Source organism: Colletotrichum chrysophilum (assembly GCF_026319265.1).
Source record: "Colletotrichum chrysophilum strain AFK26 chromosome Unknown scaffold_6, whole genome shotgun sequence".
Lineage (NCBI taxonomy): Eukaryota > Fungi > Ascomycota > Sordariomycetes > Glomerellales > Glomerellaceae > Colletotrichum > Colletotrichum chrysophilum.
In genome coordinates, this window is record NW_026517293.1 from 263,300 (window position 1) to 279,774 (window position 16,475).

The 16,475-nt window shown below is 52.3% G+C and overlaps 5 protein-coding genes across 5 annotated transcripts; 2 read left to right on the forward strand and 3 right to left on the reverse strand.

Annotated features, from left to right (window-relative positions):
* Positions 1-1,903: 1,903 nt before the first annotated feature.
* CEL74A_1 (Xyloglucanase) lies at positions 1,904-4,260 on the reverse strand (the record flags this gene model as incomplete). Its single annotated transcript, XM_053174342.1, has 2 exons — positions 1,904-3,890; positions 3,956-4,260. The coding sequence occupies 2 exons, from the start codon at positions 4,258-4,260 to the stop codon at positions 1,904-1,906; spliced, it is 2,292 nt and encodes a 763-aa protein (XP_053041652.1).
* Positions 4,261-6,831: 2,571 nt separating this feature from the next.
* COL26b_001392 (uncharacterized protein) lies at positions 6,832-8,760 on the forward strand (the record flags this gene model as incomplete). Its single annotated transcript, XM_053174343.1, has 2 exons — positions 6,832-7,250; positions 7,305-8,760. 2 exons carry the CDS (start codon positions 6,832-6,834, stop codon positions 8,758-8,760), a joined length of 1,875 nt encoding a protein of 624 aa, XP_053041653.1.
* Positions 8,761-9,660: 900 nt separating this feature from the next.
* COL26b_001393 (uncharacterized protein) lies at positions 9,661-10,980 on the forward strand (the record flags this gene model as incomplete). The annotated part of the gene is made up of 2 exons (XM_053174344.1): positions 9,661-10,806; positions 10,921-10,980. 2 exons carry the CDS (start codon positions 9,661-9,663, stop codon positions 10,978-10,980), a joined length of 1,206 nt encoding a protein of 401 aa, XP_053041654.1.
* Positions 10,981-11,140: 160 nt separating this feature from the next.
* COL26b_001394 (uncharacterized protein) lies at positions 11,141-12,001 on the reverse strand (the record flags this gene model as incomplete). Its single annotated transcript, XM_053174345.1, has 1 exon — positions 11,141-12,001. One exon carries the CDS (start codon positions 11,999-12,001, stop codon positions 11,141-11,143), a length of 861 nt encoding a protein of 286 aa, XP_053041655.1.
* A 1,999-nt stretch (positions 12,002-14,000) lies between these two features.
* On the reverse strand, positions 14,001-15,626 carry COL26b_001395 (uncharacterized protein; the record flags this gene model as incomplete). The annotated part of the gene is made up of 1 exon (XM_053174346.1): positions 14,001-15,626. One exon carries the CDS (start codon positions 15,624-15,626, stop codon positions 14,001-14,003), a length of 1,626 nt encoding a protein of 541 aa, XP_053041656.1.
* Between the last annotated feature and the right edge of the window lie 849 nt (positions 15,627-16,475).

Sequence of the window (16,475 nt, forward strand, 5' to 3'; positions counted from 1 at the left end):
CGTTGGTCCAGCCTGAATCCCACTCTCGCCCGCGAACAGGTTGGGTCGATGAAAATCCTTGGAACGAGGGCCTTGTGTTGATTTCTGAAATTCCGTATAATTTGTCTGATTTCCTCCGAACCACAGGGGATTCACAAATCGATCAATCCCTAGACTCCATGTTGTAGAGCTGCCGTTTCTACTCCTTGAAATGCCGTGCCATGTGCCGTTTGGAAGTTGGTACGTCCGGTTCGACCCGCCCCTACCGGCGAAATCATCGAAAGCAGACTGGAGCATGTTGGCCACCACCATATCTTTTTGAGCTCCATCCGGTCCCGATTTTGTACTGGTGGTGATATCATGGCATTGAAGCTGCATGTAAATTGACTCCAGCGAGAAACTAGTCTTTGCGTCATAACTGACCTGACTGAGCGGTATCCCTGTCAAGGAAGAGTACTGATCTGCACTGAGGTTTTCGGATACATCCTTCCAGTCGCTTCCGTTTGAATCACCTAGAAACGGAATCTTGACATTTCCCCACAAGTCCATGGCATCCAACTTGGAAGTTTCTGGTGTTGAGACAAGTGTCGTGTATAATCCAGCAATTGCGCGAAATCTTGCCTGCAAAACATAGCTGGCAGTGGCGCTATTTTCTATGCCAGCCCAGCCAACAAGTAGACTTTTTGCGCTATTGTCGAAGTAGGTGATAGATGTGTTTGTCAACTCTGTATTGGTTAATGTGTTTGACATCCGCAGCAGTGATTGAGTCCCTAGAGGAGAAAGAGCCCACAAGGCAAGAAGTGCCAAAGTATGTAGGTTCCAAGAGTGAAACTAGAACAATGTCATGATGGTTCCCCCGACGGTCCGGCTACCCATCAGTTCCTCTAATGAGCCCACGGAGGCACCGCGCTCTAGTCTCCAACGGGCCGCTTCGGACATGAGACGGCCTACAACAGAGGCAAATACAATCGGAAGTACTGTCGCCATCTAGAACAAAACATTAGAATCACCACTATTATTCGTTCAAAGCAACTCACAACCGTGATCGCATTCTCCCAAGAAGCATGAGAGTCCCCAATAACCCAAGAGCCTTTCAAAGACCAGACCAAGATCACAAAAATGACCAGGCCGAGAGGTAGTAGTATTGCGACGCAGTCGGCGAGTATTGTGGTGAGTTCAACTTTTCGTTTGGGGTACTGTGTCGCAGATGCGAGTCCTTCGTCTGCGGCAATGGGCTTGTACTCTCCACAGCTGTCATTGCATTCATTCGACGATGGTAGGTGCAATTCTTGAGAACCTCCCTGATCGTCGGCGAGGACTTCAGTACTCTGTGGGGGAATATGAGAGATTTGCATATTGATGGACTCGTGCGAAACCGACGCCGTCGACGCATGGAGGGTTGAGACTGGAGAAGGCGACCTGTCGGGTCTCATCGCGGTTTCGGAAGACGATTCCAAATGCTCCTGCATCTCGTGAGAATGGGCCAGTCACGCGAATGAGAAAGAAATGAGGGGCAAGAACGAAGACAGAAGTCACCTTTAAAATAGACAGCTAGCTTGGCTGTGCCGCTCGCCAGTAAGCTTGCATGATGCGAAATGTGCGGATCGGTAAGGCAGATTCACATCTGGGACGGTGCACTCGGTTGAGGATCGATTCAGTAAGTGTTTAAAAATAATGTCTTGGCAGATGGTCACACAGAATAGGATTATCCACGGGCGGAGAACACTTGAAAATCTTATGCATATCGAGAGTCTGACAGACAAAAGCATCACATGTTACTGACGACAAAGACAGTTGACGAAGGTGTCAAACGTGAATTTCGAACAGAAGTAAACGCATTGAGAAATAGTCTATGTAAGAGTTTCGACCAGAATATGGCTACATCAGAAGTGAAGGGTTTCGGTTTGTGCTGCATGTCTCCCGCCTAGTGCATGTGCTTGTTGTGGATGGCCCTTCCAAATCTCATGGGACGGCTGCGAAGCTGTCTCCTGGCAGGGGAAGCAGCAGGCGCAGCAGTAGAGTTGGAGATCGGGCACGAGCTGTGCATGACACCGCGGCCGTTGGTACCAACATAGACAACGTTGGCCTCGTTGGCGGAACCAACAAGAGCAGCGCCGTCAATCGCACCAAAGCTGTAGGAGCCCTGGATGTCGACCCAGGTGGCACCACCATCAGCGCTGCCGTACAGCTTCTTGCCCTCGGAGCCGTTGCCAAAGACGTAAAGGTTCCAGGCGGTGCCGTCACCCTTGCCGACGGAAACGGCGTGGGCGTTGGAGGGGCTGGAAGACAGGACGGAGAAGGTCTTTCCGGAGTCGGTGCTGTGGAAGATACCGGCATCGGTGGAAACCCAGATCTCGCCGGCCTGGGTGGGGTGGGCAGCGATGTGACGGATCTCGGTGACGTTACCGAGAGGAGCCTTGGTGAAGGTGGCGGCACCGTCGGTGGAGACGTAGAAGGTGGACTTGGACCCGGCATAGAAGACGCCGGCGGCCTTCTTGTCACTGGCGATAACGCTGCTGGCAGGCAAAGTGACGTTCTCGAGCTTGCCCTGGTTGCGAGAGGCAAGGACGCCCTCGTTGAGAGTAGACCAAAGGATAACGTCGCCATCAGCAGAGTAGGCAACGGTACCATCAGCGGCAGTGGTGCCAGTGGCGTTGTTGACAGCCCAGGTCGCACCACCATCGCTGCTAAGAGCGAGCTGAGGAGTGCCGGTGGCCTTACCGATGCGAACAACCTTGGTAACGTCGTTGCCGGCGAAGTCGACAGAGACACTGCTAGACCACCAAGGGTGGGTCCAGGCAGTCTGAGGAGCCTTGCTGAGATCAGCGACGGAGTCGTAGGTGAAACCATTGTTGTCGAGAGTGGCAAAGAGCAACTCGGAGCCGCCGGGGGCAGAAGCCAGGGACGAGACAGCCATCTCCTCAATACCAGAAGCGAGACTCTCGATGGTGATGGTCTGGTTCTTGTCCCAGTTGGTCAAGTCGTGCCCGCCGTAAATGGTGACGCCGGTGCCGTACATCCATCTATCGCTGTCGTGGGGGTCGATCTCGAGGGACTCAATCATCCAGCCAAGCTTCTTGGTGTCGACGTCGAGGAAGTTGGTCTTGATCCAGGGGGCGTTCTTGGCGCCGATGGTGTACTGAGGCGCAACCTTGCCGTCAGCTCCCCAATTCCAGATCTTCTTCCAGGTCGCGCCGGAGTCAGTGGAGCGGAAAAGCTGAGCGTCGGGGTACCAGCTGTTGAGGGTAGCCACGACGATGGTGCCGGGCTTCTGCGCATCGACGGCAATACCGCCGAAGCCGTAGAAGAGGTCGGTGCCGGAGGTAGGAGTAATGTCAGTCCACTTGCCGGAGGTGAGGTCGTATCTGTAGACGGCACCCTGAGTACCATCATACGGGCCAGAGCCATCAGAGTAGGTGAAGTAGATGACCTTCTCGGCGACAGAAAGTTTGGCCTTGTGGGGGAAGAACTTGGCAGGCTGGTCGGCAACAGGTCCCCAGGTAGCACCGGCGTCGGTGCTGACGTAGACGGAGGCAGTGGTGTTGTCGGCGGTACCAACGAAGATGCGGGAGGTGGCCCCGTTGACAGCCTCGGAGGTCTCATCGAAGGTGACGAAGGTCAGACCCTGACGATCGCCGTTGTAGGCATCCGTCTCGGCACCGGGACGGTAAGTGCCAACGGCCTCGAAAGAAGAGACCTTAGCGAAAGTCGCGCCACCGTCGGTAGACTTCCACAAGCCCTTGCCGCTGCGGGCACCGAAGTAGAGGATCTGAGAGTTCTTGGGGTCGACAGCGAGACGCTCACCCATGCCGCGTCCAGGCATGTTGCCGCCGACCTTGAAGGGGAGCGTGGTCACCTCCCACGTCTCGCCCTTGTCGGAGCTGCGGGCGATGGTTCCGTTATTGGGGTCCCTGAGATAGTCAGCCAGGTTTCCACACAAGGAGTGCGTCACTGAAAGTACCAATCATTGGTGTACATGCCCGCCGCGATATACACCTTGTTCGCATCGGAAGGGTCCAGGGCCAGCGCGTCAATGCCCCATCGGTTCCAGTTGCCATCGTGCGCAAAGCCGTTCGCGTCGGTCACGGGAGTCCAAGACTCGTCGTCGTTGAGGCGGTAGAGACCACCAATGTCGGTACGGGCGAAAGCGACGCCCTTCTCGGTCGGGTGGAATTGGATGGACGGGACGAAGCCACCACCGCCTCCGGTGTGGACGTTCTTCCAATCGCAGGCGGCGCGGGCGGATGCCGCCGCCGCCAGGATGAGTCCGGCGCCTCTCATTTTCGGGGTAGTTTTGTAGGTTGGTCTAGTCACTCGAGTCTCTAAAGAATGTGTGAATCTTGAATGGGCCAGCCAGGGTGAAGCGAATGTCGTCGATCGAAAAGAGTGTCGATGAAAGCGAATGTCAGTGAAAAAAGAAAGGACTGGTTTGAACAGGTGATGGAAGAGCAAACAGCTTCAATTGGGGGGGCCGGTCTACTATTTACATGTCCATACGGACTTTTCTCACTCTCGCTTTCGGGCAGTATTCTTCTCTTGGTTAGTGATCTCTCCGATAGAGTGGCAGGGGACTTCTGAATGTCAATTGGGCCTTCAGGGGAGGAAGGCATCTCGAATAGATTGAAAAGCTCCCCAGAAAACCTTAATATCGCGAAAGAACCTTCTCAGAAGCATTCCGACAGCCGAGGTGGGATGCTCGCGGGCCGCCCGCTGCAACCCATCAATCAGACGAGGCGCAGACAGGGTGTTCAAGCTCCATCAGCCCTGAAAAGTCCACCAGTACGAGGAGAACTTGGCCAGAAAGAGAGGTGATCCGGCAATTAGCCTATGTAGAATGAAGTCATGCCAACTCGGAGAACCGAGGAGAGTGAAAACGTTAGCCAATTGCTCATCTGTTTGTGTTGACTATTGTGTCAAATAAACATAAAGCCCCTGGAAACTTTGATTAAGGGGCAATGAGACGAACCCAGCGCTCCGGACTGAACAGAGTTAGCGACCGCGAATCCCTGCATCCTTGGGGGCGGAGCGGCTGTGACTAAGCGGAACAGGTGCCTTTCGAGCTCGAAAACAGAGTCATTTGCGCTTGGCGGCTAGAAAGGGTAGTTACCTATTTGAGCTCCAGGTCTTTACAGACGGTGATTTAATATGGAAGAGTTTCCAGACAGGCGCTGAGGCTCATATACCTCTATCGTAAGGTATGGGTCAAGACCGAAGCAAAACCGAGACCGAGAGATTCAACGACCAACTCTATCAAGGCCACGTGCTTTCAATCGCTTCAACTCAAGAAGTCTTGGGGACCGAGGGCTCTTCGCAACGTTTCCACCTTAGGTACAGTCAGGTCTACTTATCATTGCTGAGTGGCCATCAGTTATTCGACGACAACGACAAAACATCTCTTCCTTTCTGAAATCTGATCTCCTAAGGATACCACTTTGCTCGAGAAGGCGGACGCGACGATCATTTCTGTTTCCATGAATCTTCCACACCAGGCTGATGAATGAGTCGAATGGTAACAACATGAATCAGAGCACCAGCTGAGCCTGTCCAACCCAACGGCTCACTGCATTGCAAAATTTTGTCCTGCCTGTGACATTGTTTATTGAGGGCTTTCATGTCATGCAGGAAACCATATCTTCAGGCGTTGACTTCGAGGTACTCCGGGAATTATGTCCTGTCTTTCGCTCAGATGGTATCAACACACGCCGGCGTGGAAATCTCGACCAATTTCTCAAGGTCCTTGAATTAGGATGACTTTCGCAGTCACGACATTCGAAATGCATCAAGATCTGGCGGCTCTGCTGCGCACTCCGAGTCTTCATTCGGCCGATAACACCGTCCCCTAATCGTACCGCCTCCCAAGCCGGCCGAACAATTTGGGGTTAATTAGCCGGAGTCGCTCGCAACATTGAACTGATTGAGGGCTAGACTCGCCCTATCGCTCGCAGTATTGGTTGCAACGGCTACCAAGAATTATACCCGCCGGAGAAGCGACTGCCTTGTTAATATTTGAGATGTTCGTCAGACCTACAGGTTGACAGATCGAGGTCTATTGTTCCGTCACCTCCTGAAACAAGCGACTTTGTTCTCTATACCAAGTCAGGACAAAGAGGTTCTCTTGGTTGGGACTGGCTAAACTGTCACTGGATGGAAGACATCATCGCCTTCTTTATCCCAGTATGTCTAGCCGGGTCGCAACGCCACAAGTTGGCGCGTTCCCGGATTCGGTAATCCGCACGGGATGCCCTGAAGTCTTTCACCGTCCCTGACTGCGTATAGAAGTTGAAGGTTCAGCCGGACACAAATTCTGCTCCCTTTCTCTCAGCATCGCGACTCTCCCCTGAATTGGCGGGCTAAACTCAATTCTGCATTTAGCCCCGGATCGCGCCCCCCGCAGCCATGTCCGCCACGTTTCTGTGCCTGACAATCATGACGGTGATCAGTGATCACTTTTTACGTTCTCCAAAGGGTCCAAGCCACTGACCACCACGAGACCAGAGCGCCCTAAGAGCGGTGGTGGGTGGTGAACCATGGAAGATTTCACATCTCAAATGTCTGTTCTCACGCTAAATCTCGGCACGCTTAACCGCAAGCGAGTTAGACAGGCTTTAGTATTCTCAAAGAGGCTTGATTCTCGAGATCTTCCTTCCACCCGTCGACGACCTGACCTAACCATCAATTAGACTTCTCGTAAAGGATCATGATGATCTATTCTCGGCCAGTCCCGCAGCGTTCCTTGAGACCTAAAACATCATATAATCTCTTGACGATCCTTCGAAACATGTTCTTCTCATCCTCAGACTTGACAGTTCACTCTCATTCATTCTTCCTTTCCTTCCATTCAGACCCAACAAGATGCGCGTTTCTCAGGCTATCGCGACGTTTGTCGCCATCATTAGCGTGACCAAGGCCGCCCCAGCCGACGATGAGGCGCGTCAGCACGCCGAATTCAAGCGCCAGCTCGGCGGCAACGCAGGAGACGCCAAGGACGCGACTTTCGATTACGTTATTGTCGGCGGTGGTACCGCTGGCCTTGTGATGGCCAACAGACTGAGTGCCAACCCCAGCATCTCAGTCGCTGTGATCGAGGCCGGCACATTCTACCAGATTACGAACCCCATCATTGGCAACACGCCTGCGGGTGATACCCTGTTTGCGGGCGCCAGCCCTCTCGACACCAACCCTCTCGTTGACTGGAACTTCATCACTCAGCCCCAGGCTGGTGCCAATAACAGGCGCATCCACTATGCTCGTGGAAAGTGTCTCGGTGGAAGGTGAGTAATGATGTGAAAACCAGACGATTATGAGATGTAACTAACATGATCCAGCTCGGCACGTAACTTCATGATCTACCAGCGCGGTACGAAGCAGTCTTACCAGAAGTGGGCGGATGCTGTTGGCGATGACAGCTACACTTGGGATTCCCTCTTCCCTTACTTCCAGAAGAGTGTCAAATTCACCCCTCCCGGCTCCTCCCGCGCTGCCAACGCGAGCGCCGAGTACAACCCCGATGCCTTCTCCCCTGCCGGCGGACCGCTCCGGGTTTCCTACGCCAACTACGCCCAGCCCTTCAGCAGCTACCTGGAGCCTTCTCTCAATGAGATTGGTATCCCTCAGGCTCAGGACTTCAACAGCGGCGAGCTGATGGGCGCACAGTACTGCTCCGATACTATTGCACCTGAAACTGAGAAGCGCGAGTCCAGTCAGACCTCTTTCCTCAACCAGGCTATCGGCCGCTCCAACCTGAAGGTTTTCCAGCTGTCCATGGCCAAGAAGATTCTCTTTGACAGCTCTAAAACCGCTACTGGCGTTGTCGTCAACACCGGTCTCGTCACCTACACTCTCAAGGCTCGCAAGGAAGTCATCCTCTCGGCCGGTGCTTTCCAGAGCCCTCAGCTTCTCATGGTTTCCGGTGTCGGCCCCAAGGACCAGCTCCAGAAATTCAACATCCCCATTGTCGCCGAGCGCCCCGGTGTTGGTCAGGGTATGGAGGACCATGTCTTCTTCGGACCTACATGGCGCGTCAAGGTTCAGACTCTGACCCGTCTTGCCAACGACCTCATCTACACTGCCGCTCAATTTGCCTTCCAGTACTCCATCTTCAAGCAGGGTCCTCTCACCAACCCTGTCTGCGACTTCCTCGGCTGGGAGAAGGCTCCTCGTGACCTCATCAGCGCCGACACCGCCGCTATCCTCGACTCTCAGTTCCCTGAGGACTGGCCCGAGATTGAGTACCTCACTGCCCCTGGCTACGTCGGCAACTTCGCCAACCTCCTTCTCACCCAGCCCAAAGATGGTTACCAGTACGCTACCATCCTCGGCGGTCTTGTCGCCCCGATGTCCCGCGGCACCGTTACTCTCGCCTCAGCCGACACTAAGGATCTGCCTCTGATCAACCCCAACTGGCTCACCGACCCCACTGACGTTGCCGTTGCTCTTGCTACTTACAAGCGCCTCCGCCAGGCCTTCAGCAGCAAGGCCATGCAGCCCGTCCTCGCTGACAATAAGGAGTACTACCCTGGCGCCGCCGTCCAGACTGATGCTCAGATCATCCAGCAGATTCGCAACGATGTCATGACCATCTGGCACGCGTCTTGCACTTGCAGAATGGGCAAGAGCGATGACCCCAACGCGGTTGTTGACAAGGACGCAAAGGTCATCGGTGTCAACGGTCTGAGAGTTGTTGACGCTAGCAGCTTCGCACTGCTTCCTCCTGGTCACCCTCAGAGCACCGTCTATGTGCTCGCTGAGAAGATCTCTGCCCAGATTCTCAACGGTTACTAGGCACATGATCAAACATAGAGTGAAGTGAAAGGGGGCGTTTGCACATAGACCACTGTTTACATACATAGACGAGATACCACACTCTGTCATTGGACGAGATATTGTAATTACCATAGCATCTCGTTTTCTTATCCTCTAACTTTAAGATTAATACTATAAAACATGATTTGATCTCCTCAGTCGTTCGCCTACTTTGGTGCTGTGTTGCTAATCGCCACCCGGTTCTGAGCCGCCGACCGGCCCTAGTTCGCCGGGTATGGCCGGCAAACCGATAGTACAATGCGGGGTCAAATCGGTGTACTCCCTCCTGAGCCCCTCGCGTATGCATATCCAGTGGATCGAAATAGGCTCGAGATGCATGGATGGGGTAACGGATGACGCCAATCTGCCTAGTCCTTGAAGCCCATCTTAGTCGTCGGCATCATATGAGAGGAATGCCGGCTAACTTCCCGGCTGCCCGGCTCCAGTGCTTATCATGGGCCCGATGTTAAGTCCATACCATGGCGGCCCAAAGCACAGTCTCTGATCCTAGGTATCAACGTCATTAAACCTGCCCAGTGAACGCTGGCAGTCACATCGAATGCCAGAAGCCACACCGTTAAAAGTCACTTCTTTCACAGCTTACGTGCCAAAATGAAGCCGGTTCTTGTTCTTGCTCTGGTGTATGTCATCCCTGTGATTGCTACACAGACAGCGAAATTTGCAAACAATGTCTTGTTCGGAAGAGACAACACGACCGGTATCTGGCCGTATGGACCATTTCGTACTGCAGGAAGAGACATAGTGAATTCTCGTAATGACACAATCGTATGGGCCGGCTTGAATTGGCCACTTAGTGGTAAGGTCGCATGTCAGTCTTTATGAAGACCTGTACTGACATGGTTACGTCTAGGCGAGACCATGATTCCCGAAGGCGTCGAGTACCAATCTGTTTCAGACATCCTAGACTTGGTCAAAAGTGCGGGCTTCAACATGCTCAGGATGCCTTTCGCGATCGAAATGGTGGACCAGATCTACGAGCGGGACGGCTCTGACGTTGGCCTGAAAGAAGCTCTCATCAACGGAATGGGTGTTGAGAACGGCACCCGCGTCGCCGATATGATGGTTTCCAAGAACCCTTCATGGTCATTGGACACGACGAGATTCGAGATCTGGTCTGACATTGCAGAAATTGCGCAACAGAAAGGGATTTTGATTCACCCAGATAACCATGTCAGCAAAGCAATGTGGTGTTGTAGCAACATCGACGGCAACGCTTGGTTCGACAGCTTTAATTTCCCTGTCGACAAATGGCTTCGAGGTCTAGCTTATGTTGCTCGCTGGGCTGGCAAGCATCCCAACGTTGCGAGTATGTCTCTCCGGAACGAGCTTAGGCCTAGTTACAACATCACCGAGCTGGCTGATGCACCACTCCAGTACAACTGGCAGACATACGTCGGCAACATGACGGCGGGTGCCTATGCTATTCACGAGGCGAACCCGGACATCCTCATCAGCTGGTCTGGAATGCAATTTGATGAGGATTTATCAGGCCTCATTAATCAGAAGAATCTGATGACCCACGACTGCTATCACTGCGACACAATCAAGAACGGTTGGGTTTCTGACCCTGTCTATTTTGACCTGGACGAACATCCTTTCAAGGACAAGGTCTTCTGGGAGCTTCACATGTACGACGGACTTACTGAGACTGTGGCAACGGAGAACTGCAAGCTCACTGAGGCCGAGCTGTACTGGAGAGGATTGAATGCCTTGGGTATTGAGTCCCCAGAATACTGCGGTCTGCTGGATGGGAAGTGTGAATCTGCTAAGAGGATCACGCCAGTGGTCATTTCCGAGTTTGGATGGGGGCAAGATTCAAACATGCTAAGCAACACATTTGTCAGTTGCATGACAAACATGACGGTAAAGTACGGTGTCAACTGGATGATGTGGGCGTTCCCAGGCATCTATCGTGTACGAGAGGGTGGCCAGTTCGTATTAGATACGTGGTCCCTTACAAATGATGACTTCTCCGGTTGGCAGTACGAAGAAGGCATGGAGAAAGTTTGGAAACCATGGGTAAAGAGCATGGATGTATATACTATTTGAGAGGTTTGTCTACTTTTACACCGATAGCTGCATCAAATACAATGACCCAAGCTTTTCCATCTCTCACAGCTAGTGAATCTGTCTTTCTTCAATGATCTCAGCCCAATCATGGTCAACTCCACCGTATAAAATGTCTCCCAGCCATCCTTTGATCTTCTTACAAACGTCACCACCGTCGCCCTCTGGGCCCATTGGAACGTGGATGTCCTGAGCACGATGACGAATCTGGGAAACTGCACAAACGTACCACTATGGAGTGTCAGTCTATTTCTTCAGTGGAATATCGGTGTCATTGGGAACTTACCGCCGTGCCAGTGACGAAAGCCTCCAGAAGGCGGCCTTCGGAAGAAGCCTCAATAACCTCCGCGATGGTGTACGTGCGTTCAGTTATTTCGAGCTCCTCGCTTAGTCTCTCCTGAGCCAAATCGAGACAGCTCCGTCTAACGACGCCGTCCAAGGTGAGCTTGTCGTCCAGGGGAGCTGTCACCAACTCCGTCGTTCCGTCTTTACGCTTCCACACAATGAAGAAGTTGCTACCTCCCGCTTCCGTGACCTGTCCGTTCTCTCCGTAGAGCCACAAAATCTGCTGAAATCCTTGAGAAGAGGCTTCTCTTGTTGCCACCACCGTAGGGCCATAGTTGGCGCCGACCTTGCAGTACCCAAACCCACCGACCCAAGCTCGAACATCGGTTTCTGGATTGGTGTATAGCCGCAAACCCCCTTCGATTGTATCCAATCGAGCCATGAATGAGACAATGATATACATCAAGGCTTTCTTAGGGGCTTGAACGCCGAGGTTGGCATGCGTCCCAATCAGAGTAGGGCGCACATACAAGAAGCTGCCAGGCCGGTCTTTCGGAAGCCATCGATCTCCGTCGACTGAGAGGAGAGCCATGATAAGCTTCTTGACCTCCGACGGCTCAAAATCCGGGAGCGCCATGCGCTGCGCAGAGACGCGGAAACGAGCAGCATTGCGCTCTAGACGGAATACGCGTAACTTTCCATCGAAGCCACGGTATACTTTGAGTCCTTCGAAGCACTCCGTTGAGTAGTGTAAGACTGACGCTGTAGGCAAAAGGCTCAGAGGGCCAAAGGGTTTGAGTTCGGGAGTATCCCATCCTGTGGACGCCTTCCATTGTACAGTAATCATATGATCTGTGCATACGGTTTCCTCTGCCGCATTCGCCGTTGCTTCGTCTGGAACGGGCCTCGGCGTAGTCGTGTAGTCATAAGTCAAGGATGAAGCATCAAGCCCATTAGAGCAGATTTTCTGTTGAGATATTCCATTTTGCCCACGGATGGGAAGCGTGACTTCTGCAGATGGTGACATGGGGACCTGAGGTGGAATGGGTAGAAAAGATAAACAAGGAAGAACTATTCCAACACGGCGCCTTTAGTAGAAGTCGAGATTCTGAGGTGAAGGCTAATTTTCTTCATAACAGAACCCCAAACAATAAGTATAAGTAGCAGCATGACTCTTCAAGTTCACAGTTGGGCATTTGTAATCATCGTCCATAGTGGGAACGCGGGTTGCTTCGGCAGGGTCATCTATGACTCACTGCTGTTATCGCTGCATCCATGGAGGCTACTTTACACAAGTCCCTTACAAAATGGGTACGCAAGTCTTACTGCCGGGATCGTCCAAAGCTGACTACATGCGAAGGGCGTAGCCGCGAATGCGGGGAATCGCACCATGACCAAGCTAATCATGGCCGGGCGGTATCGGTAAACTGATAAAATGTCTTAGTCCTCAAACCACTACTCTTGCATATTGGACTCTCAGTTGAAGTTGCAGCTCCTTGCTGGTCTCGTCAGCGTTTCTTGAACACCGTTGCAGACGGTGTTGGGTTGGAAAAGCTTCAAGCATTGATTGGTCGACTGGCTCTTCAATGTCAAGTTTGTGACCTTGCCAACCTATTTATGATGGGACTCATGGCGATTGCGGGCATACAGGGAACATGAGAAAGCGACGTTCGGGTTTCAGGGCCAACAGTTCATTTCCCTCAACGACAATGTCAATGGCAGTCTTCATTCGCCAATGGAACGTTGATCGGACAACAATTGCGGATCCGATGTGCTGACCCACCAGACCGCTGTTCAGCAACATTCCTACGACACAATCGCTCCGTCAAGAGCCATTCAATAGGCAATAGTATAGATTTGCGACACAAAACAAACAAAAGTGTCAGTCAGATCGATATTATGTCCAAGAATTCACTCCGCTAGGCCCCGATGTCGGAATTCTTCAAGCATATCCGTGAACTCCTGCAAGCCGTGTTTCTCACTCATGTTTTTGAAGTATGGCAACTGCTTTTTGAGCCACTGATTTTCATGTCCTGCCTCTGGGATAGCCATGCCACCCTCACGGACTGCCAACATTGGCGTGAACACCACCATCAAAAGGCTCTTATTTATGTCCCGTGCCCCCTTCTCCGAACCATGTGATTTGTCTTGAACAGCTTCGTCCCATGCATCCTCAATGTCAGCTGCAAGCTTGTCCCAATCTGCCTTAGTGCGATTTGGAGATGTACGGACAACAGCAACAACCCGGTTAGAGTTCGATGAATGAGGCTTGCCGGCCATGAAGTAGGTATCCTCCGCCGGTGCGTCTTCTTGTTTGATAAAGTTCACGTGCACGAAAAAAGACGGGGTATTGAACGCTTTGCAATGCAAGTTGGTGATTGATGTAGCGATTGCCTGACGCTGGTGCCCTGCCAGTGGGTACGTGTGGTAAACCTGATAAAATGGCATGATAATAATAGTCGCTATCGATGTTATCGAGGTGAAAGTTATTACTGAAAGTGAAACTGGACATCCGGACGGAAATGCAATTTTAAATAGGAAGCGTAATCAATTATATTCACTTCACTATAGACCGCCTTTAGACGCCTAGGCTGATCAGTAATCGTCAAGTAGATGAGTATACCATAAGTCAGTGTTGAACGACGTCACTAGGTGACATGTGCGGGGTACACAATTAACTTCCCAGTCCGACATGCTTGACGCTCATGTACACCGTAATGAACAACACAAATAATTGAACTTGAGAAGTACATGGATTGCAATGTGCATGTGACATCCAACAGCTGGTTCAGCTTGAGTGAATATGCACAATGGAGGGGGTTGTTGACTATACATGCCTATAGAGTCTACGGATATAGCCTTGAGCCCGCTGCGACTGCTCGGAGAACACCATTTGCCTCAAGATCTTGGACAAGACTTGCCAAGTGGTAGTCGCATCCCCTCGCCATCCTCAATGCCATCGTGACAGGGAGATATTCAGTATGCATGGACTTGGTGCTGTTGTATGGAACTTCGCCGATTGGAACGACAACTTCCGGAGCCCCTGTCATGACTGGAACTGACGAGTCGTCAAATCCAAGCGGCGGTGTAGTCCGGGCTTGAAAATATTGGTCGCGGTACGAAGGCTCGCCGATGGACCAAGGGTATATGTAAAGCCCCTCAGAGCAAGTCTTTGCATCCTTTCTGCCATAGCCCTCGGTCTCGTACCAGCTCTTGAAGATGGAGATATTGCGGAGGGCTTGTGCGTAGATACCATCGGTTGCATAAAGCTGACCCCATTGCCATCTTGCCAGGGGGCCTGGGTTGATGTATGGCTGTCTTCCATCATACCTGGCCGCATAATCTTTGAAGAAAGGTTGCCCATGCAGTTGCCACTGGTCGTGAGAGATGAAAACCCCGTAAGTCAGATAAAGCATCTCGTTGACGTCTGTAATCAAGTTGCTGTGCGTCTCCATCCAAAGTTGAGTGTAATTGGCAGGTGTCGACTGAACTTGAAGAAATTGCTCAAGCTTTCGAACAAAAGATTCGATCACTTTAGCGGCTCCTTCGCTGGACCCTCCAGACCAGGCCCCTCCCTCCACTGTGGAACGATAGATCTTCTTTGGGTACGCGGAGTAGTTAGACGCAAAGTCCGGGTACCAAGCTTGGGTCACCTTGGCCCATAGACTACCGCTTCGTGCAAACATCCCGGCGGTGTCTGAGACGGGGCTCAACGGGATGACATGTTCCAGCGAAATGGCTCCTGTCGAGGGCCTATTTCCAAAGATTCCTTGTTGTCCTGCCGGACCACGCATCGAGCCACCGGTATCACTGCCAACAGCCAAATCTAGCCATTCGTACGCCGCAATACCAGCACCAGGGCCAGTAGATGAGCCGCTGGGATCTTGGTATCCGTCGCCACGTGGGTTGAACGGTGCGTGCAAGTCGACCCAGTCAGCTGTCGGACGGTCGCCATTGGCGAACTGAACTGTGCCCATCTTCCCTACGAGGACCGCTCCAAGATCAATCAACCGTTGGATAGATGGGGCTGTCTGGTTCTGTCGCTCATATAGGTAGAAGTAGGCCCTGTTTCCTCCACTTGTGGCGACACCCTTGACGTGAAAGATGTCCTTCACACCGAAGCGGAGGCCGGCAAGTGGCTTTTCCTGAGACGCAGTGTAGTGAAGCCGGGAGGGCACCGCAATGCTCTTCGCCATGACATTTTCAGTGACCGCCGGAAGCGAGGTAAAACCTCCTGCCTCGTCACTAACAACTCCTTGGACAAAAGCCAAGTTGTCGTCGTCGTACAGCCGATACGCCTTGTAAATGTTCCCGCTATGAACCGAGATGAAGTATGGACCCTTGGGCAGGTCGAGGCTCGCACTGAACGTCTCGACACTTGAGGCAACCCCTTGAATCTGAGATGATGAAACCAGAATCGAAGTTCCCAATTTTTGAAGGCAGTCAGAAAGCTCCGAACCGTCAATGGTCATGTTGTCCGCTATATTGAGACGAAGGTACAGCGTTTGGAGAAAAGCTGGCTGAAAAACATCGTCCGAGGTCTCGTAGGTCGTTGTAGTATTCAAAAGCTCATCTATCGACAGCGCATAATTTGAGAGCTCTAGAACAGTCATAGGCAATAAATCGGCGTATTCTGTCGTGGTATTCCGGAGAAGGTCGGTTCGCAGGTGGCCAACGGGAACTCCTCCGGAATAATAATGGACACCGTTGATCCGGATAAGGCGGCCTTGGTCCACGTGGGCCGTAAGAGCCAGTGAAGCTAAAGCGAGAGCAGGCACAAACCACATGTTGTCGCAGGTGACTCGATGAATATGTGACATTCGAATGAAGCACGCAGATCACATAGCTTTCAGTCAATTTGTATTTAAACACATGCAACTTGGCACCGTTTGCCGTTGTCAAATTTCCGTGTGTCAATCATCGAGAATGCGTTAGTGTGACACGGGCTGTCAGATGAGATATGGCCGATAGACTTGCAGCTTGTGTCGGACTCGCCTAGTCCGCGTACATATTTTTGATCGGTGTCTTCGAGCCGATAGCGGCCTCACGACCCACGGAGCCGGATCCGAATCCCTGGCCCCCAACGGAGGTAACGGGGTTTAGCTCATCCGGATTGGTTATCGGAACGGGATGCCTGCGAACCAAGACCCCAATGTCAGCAAGCTACGTTGGCGCCAGCCCAGCGGCCCACTTAGCAATATCCTTATCTTGCGCCGGAAGCCAGCGCGATGCAAGATAGTGAGGTTGGATACTCGTGATAAGACCGAGTGAACATCGTATCAGACAAGAGACTGCGAAGTTGAGGTTCTTGAAGTACAAGG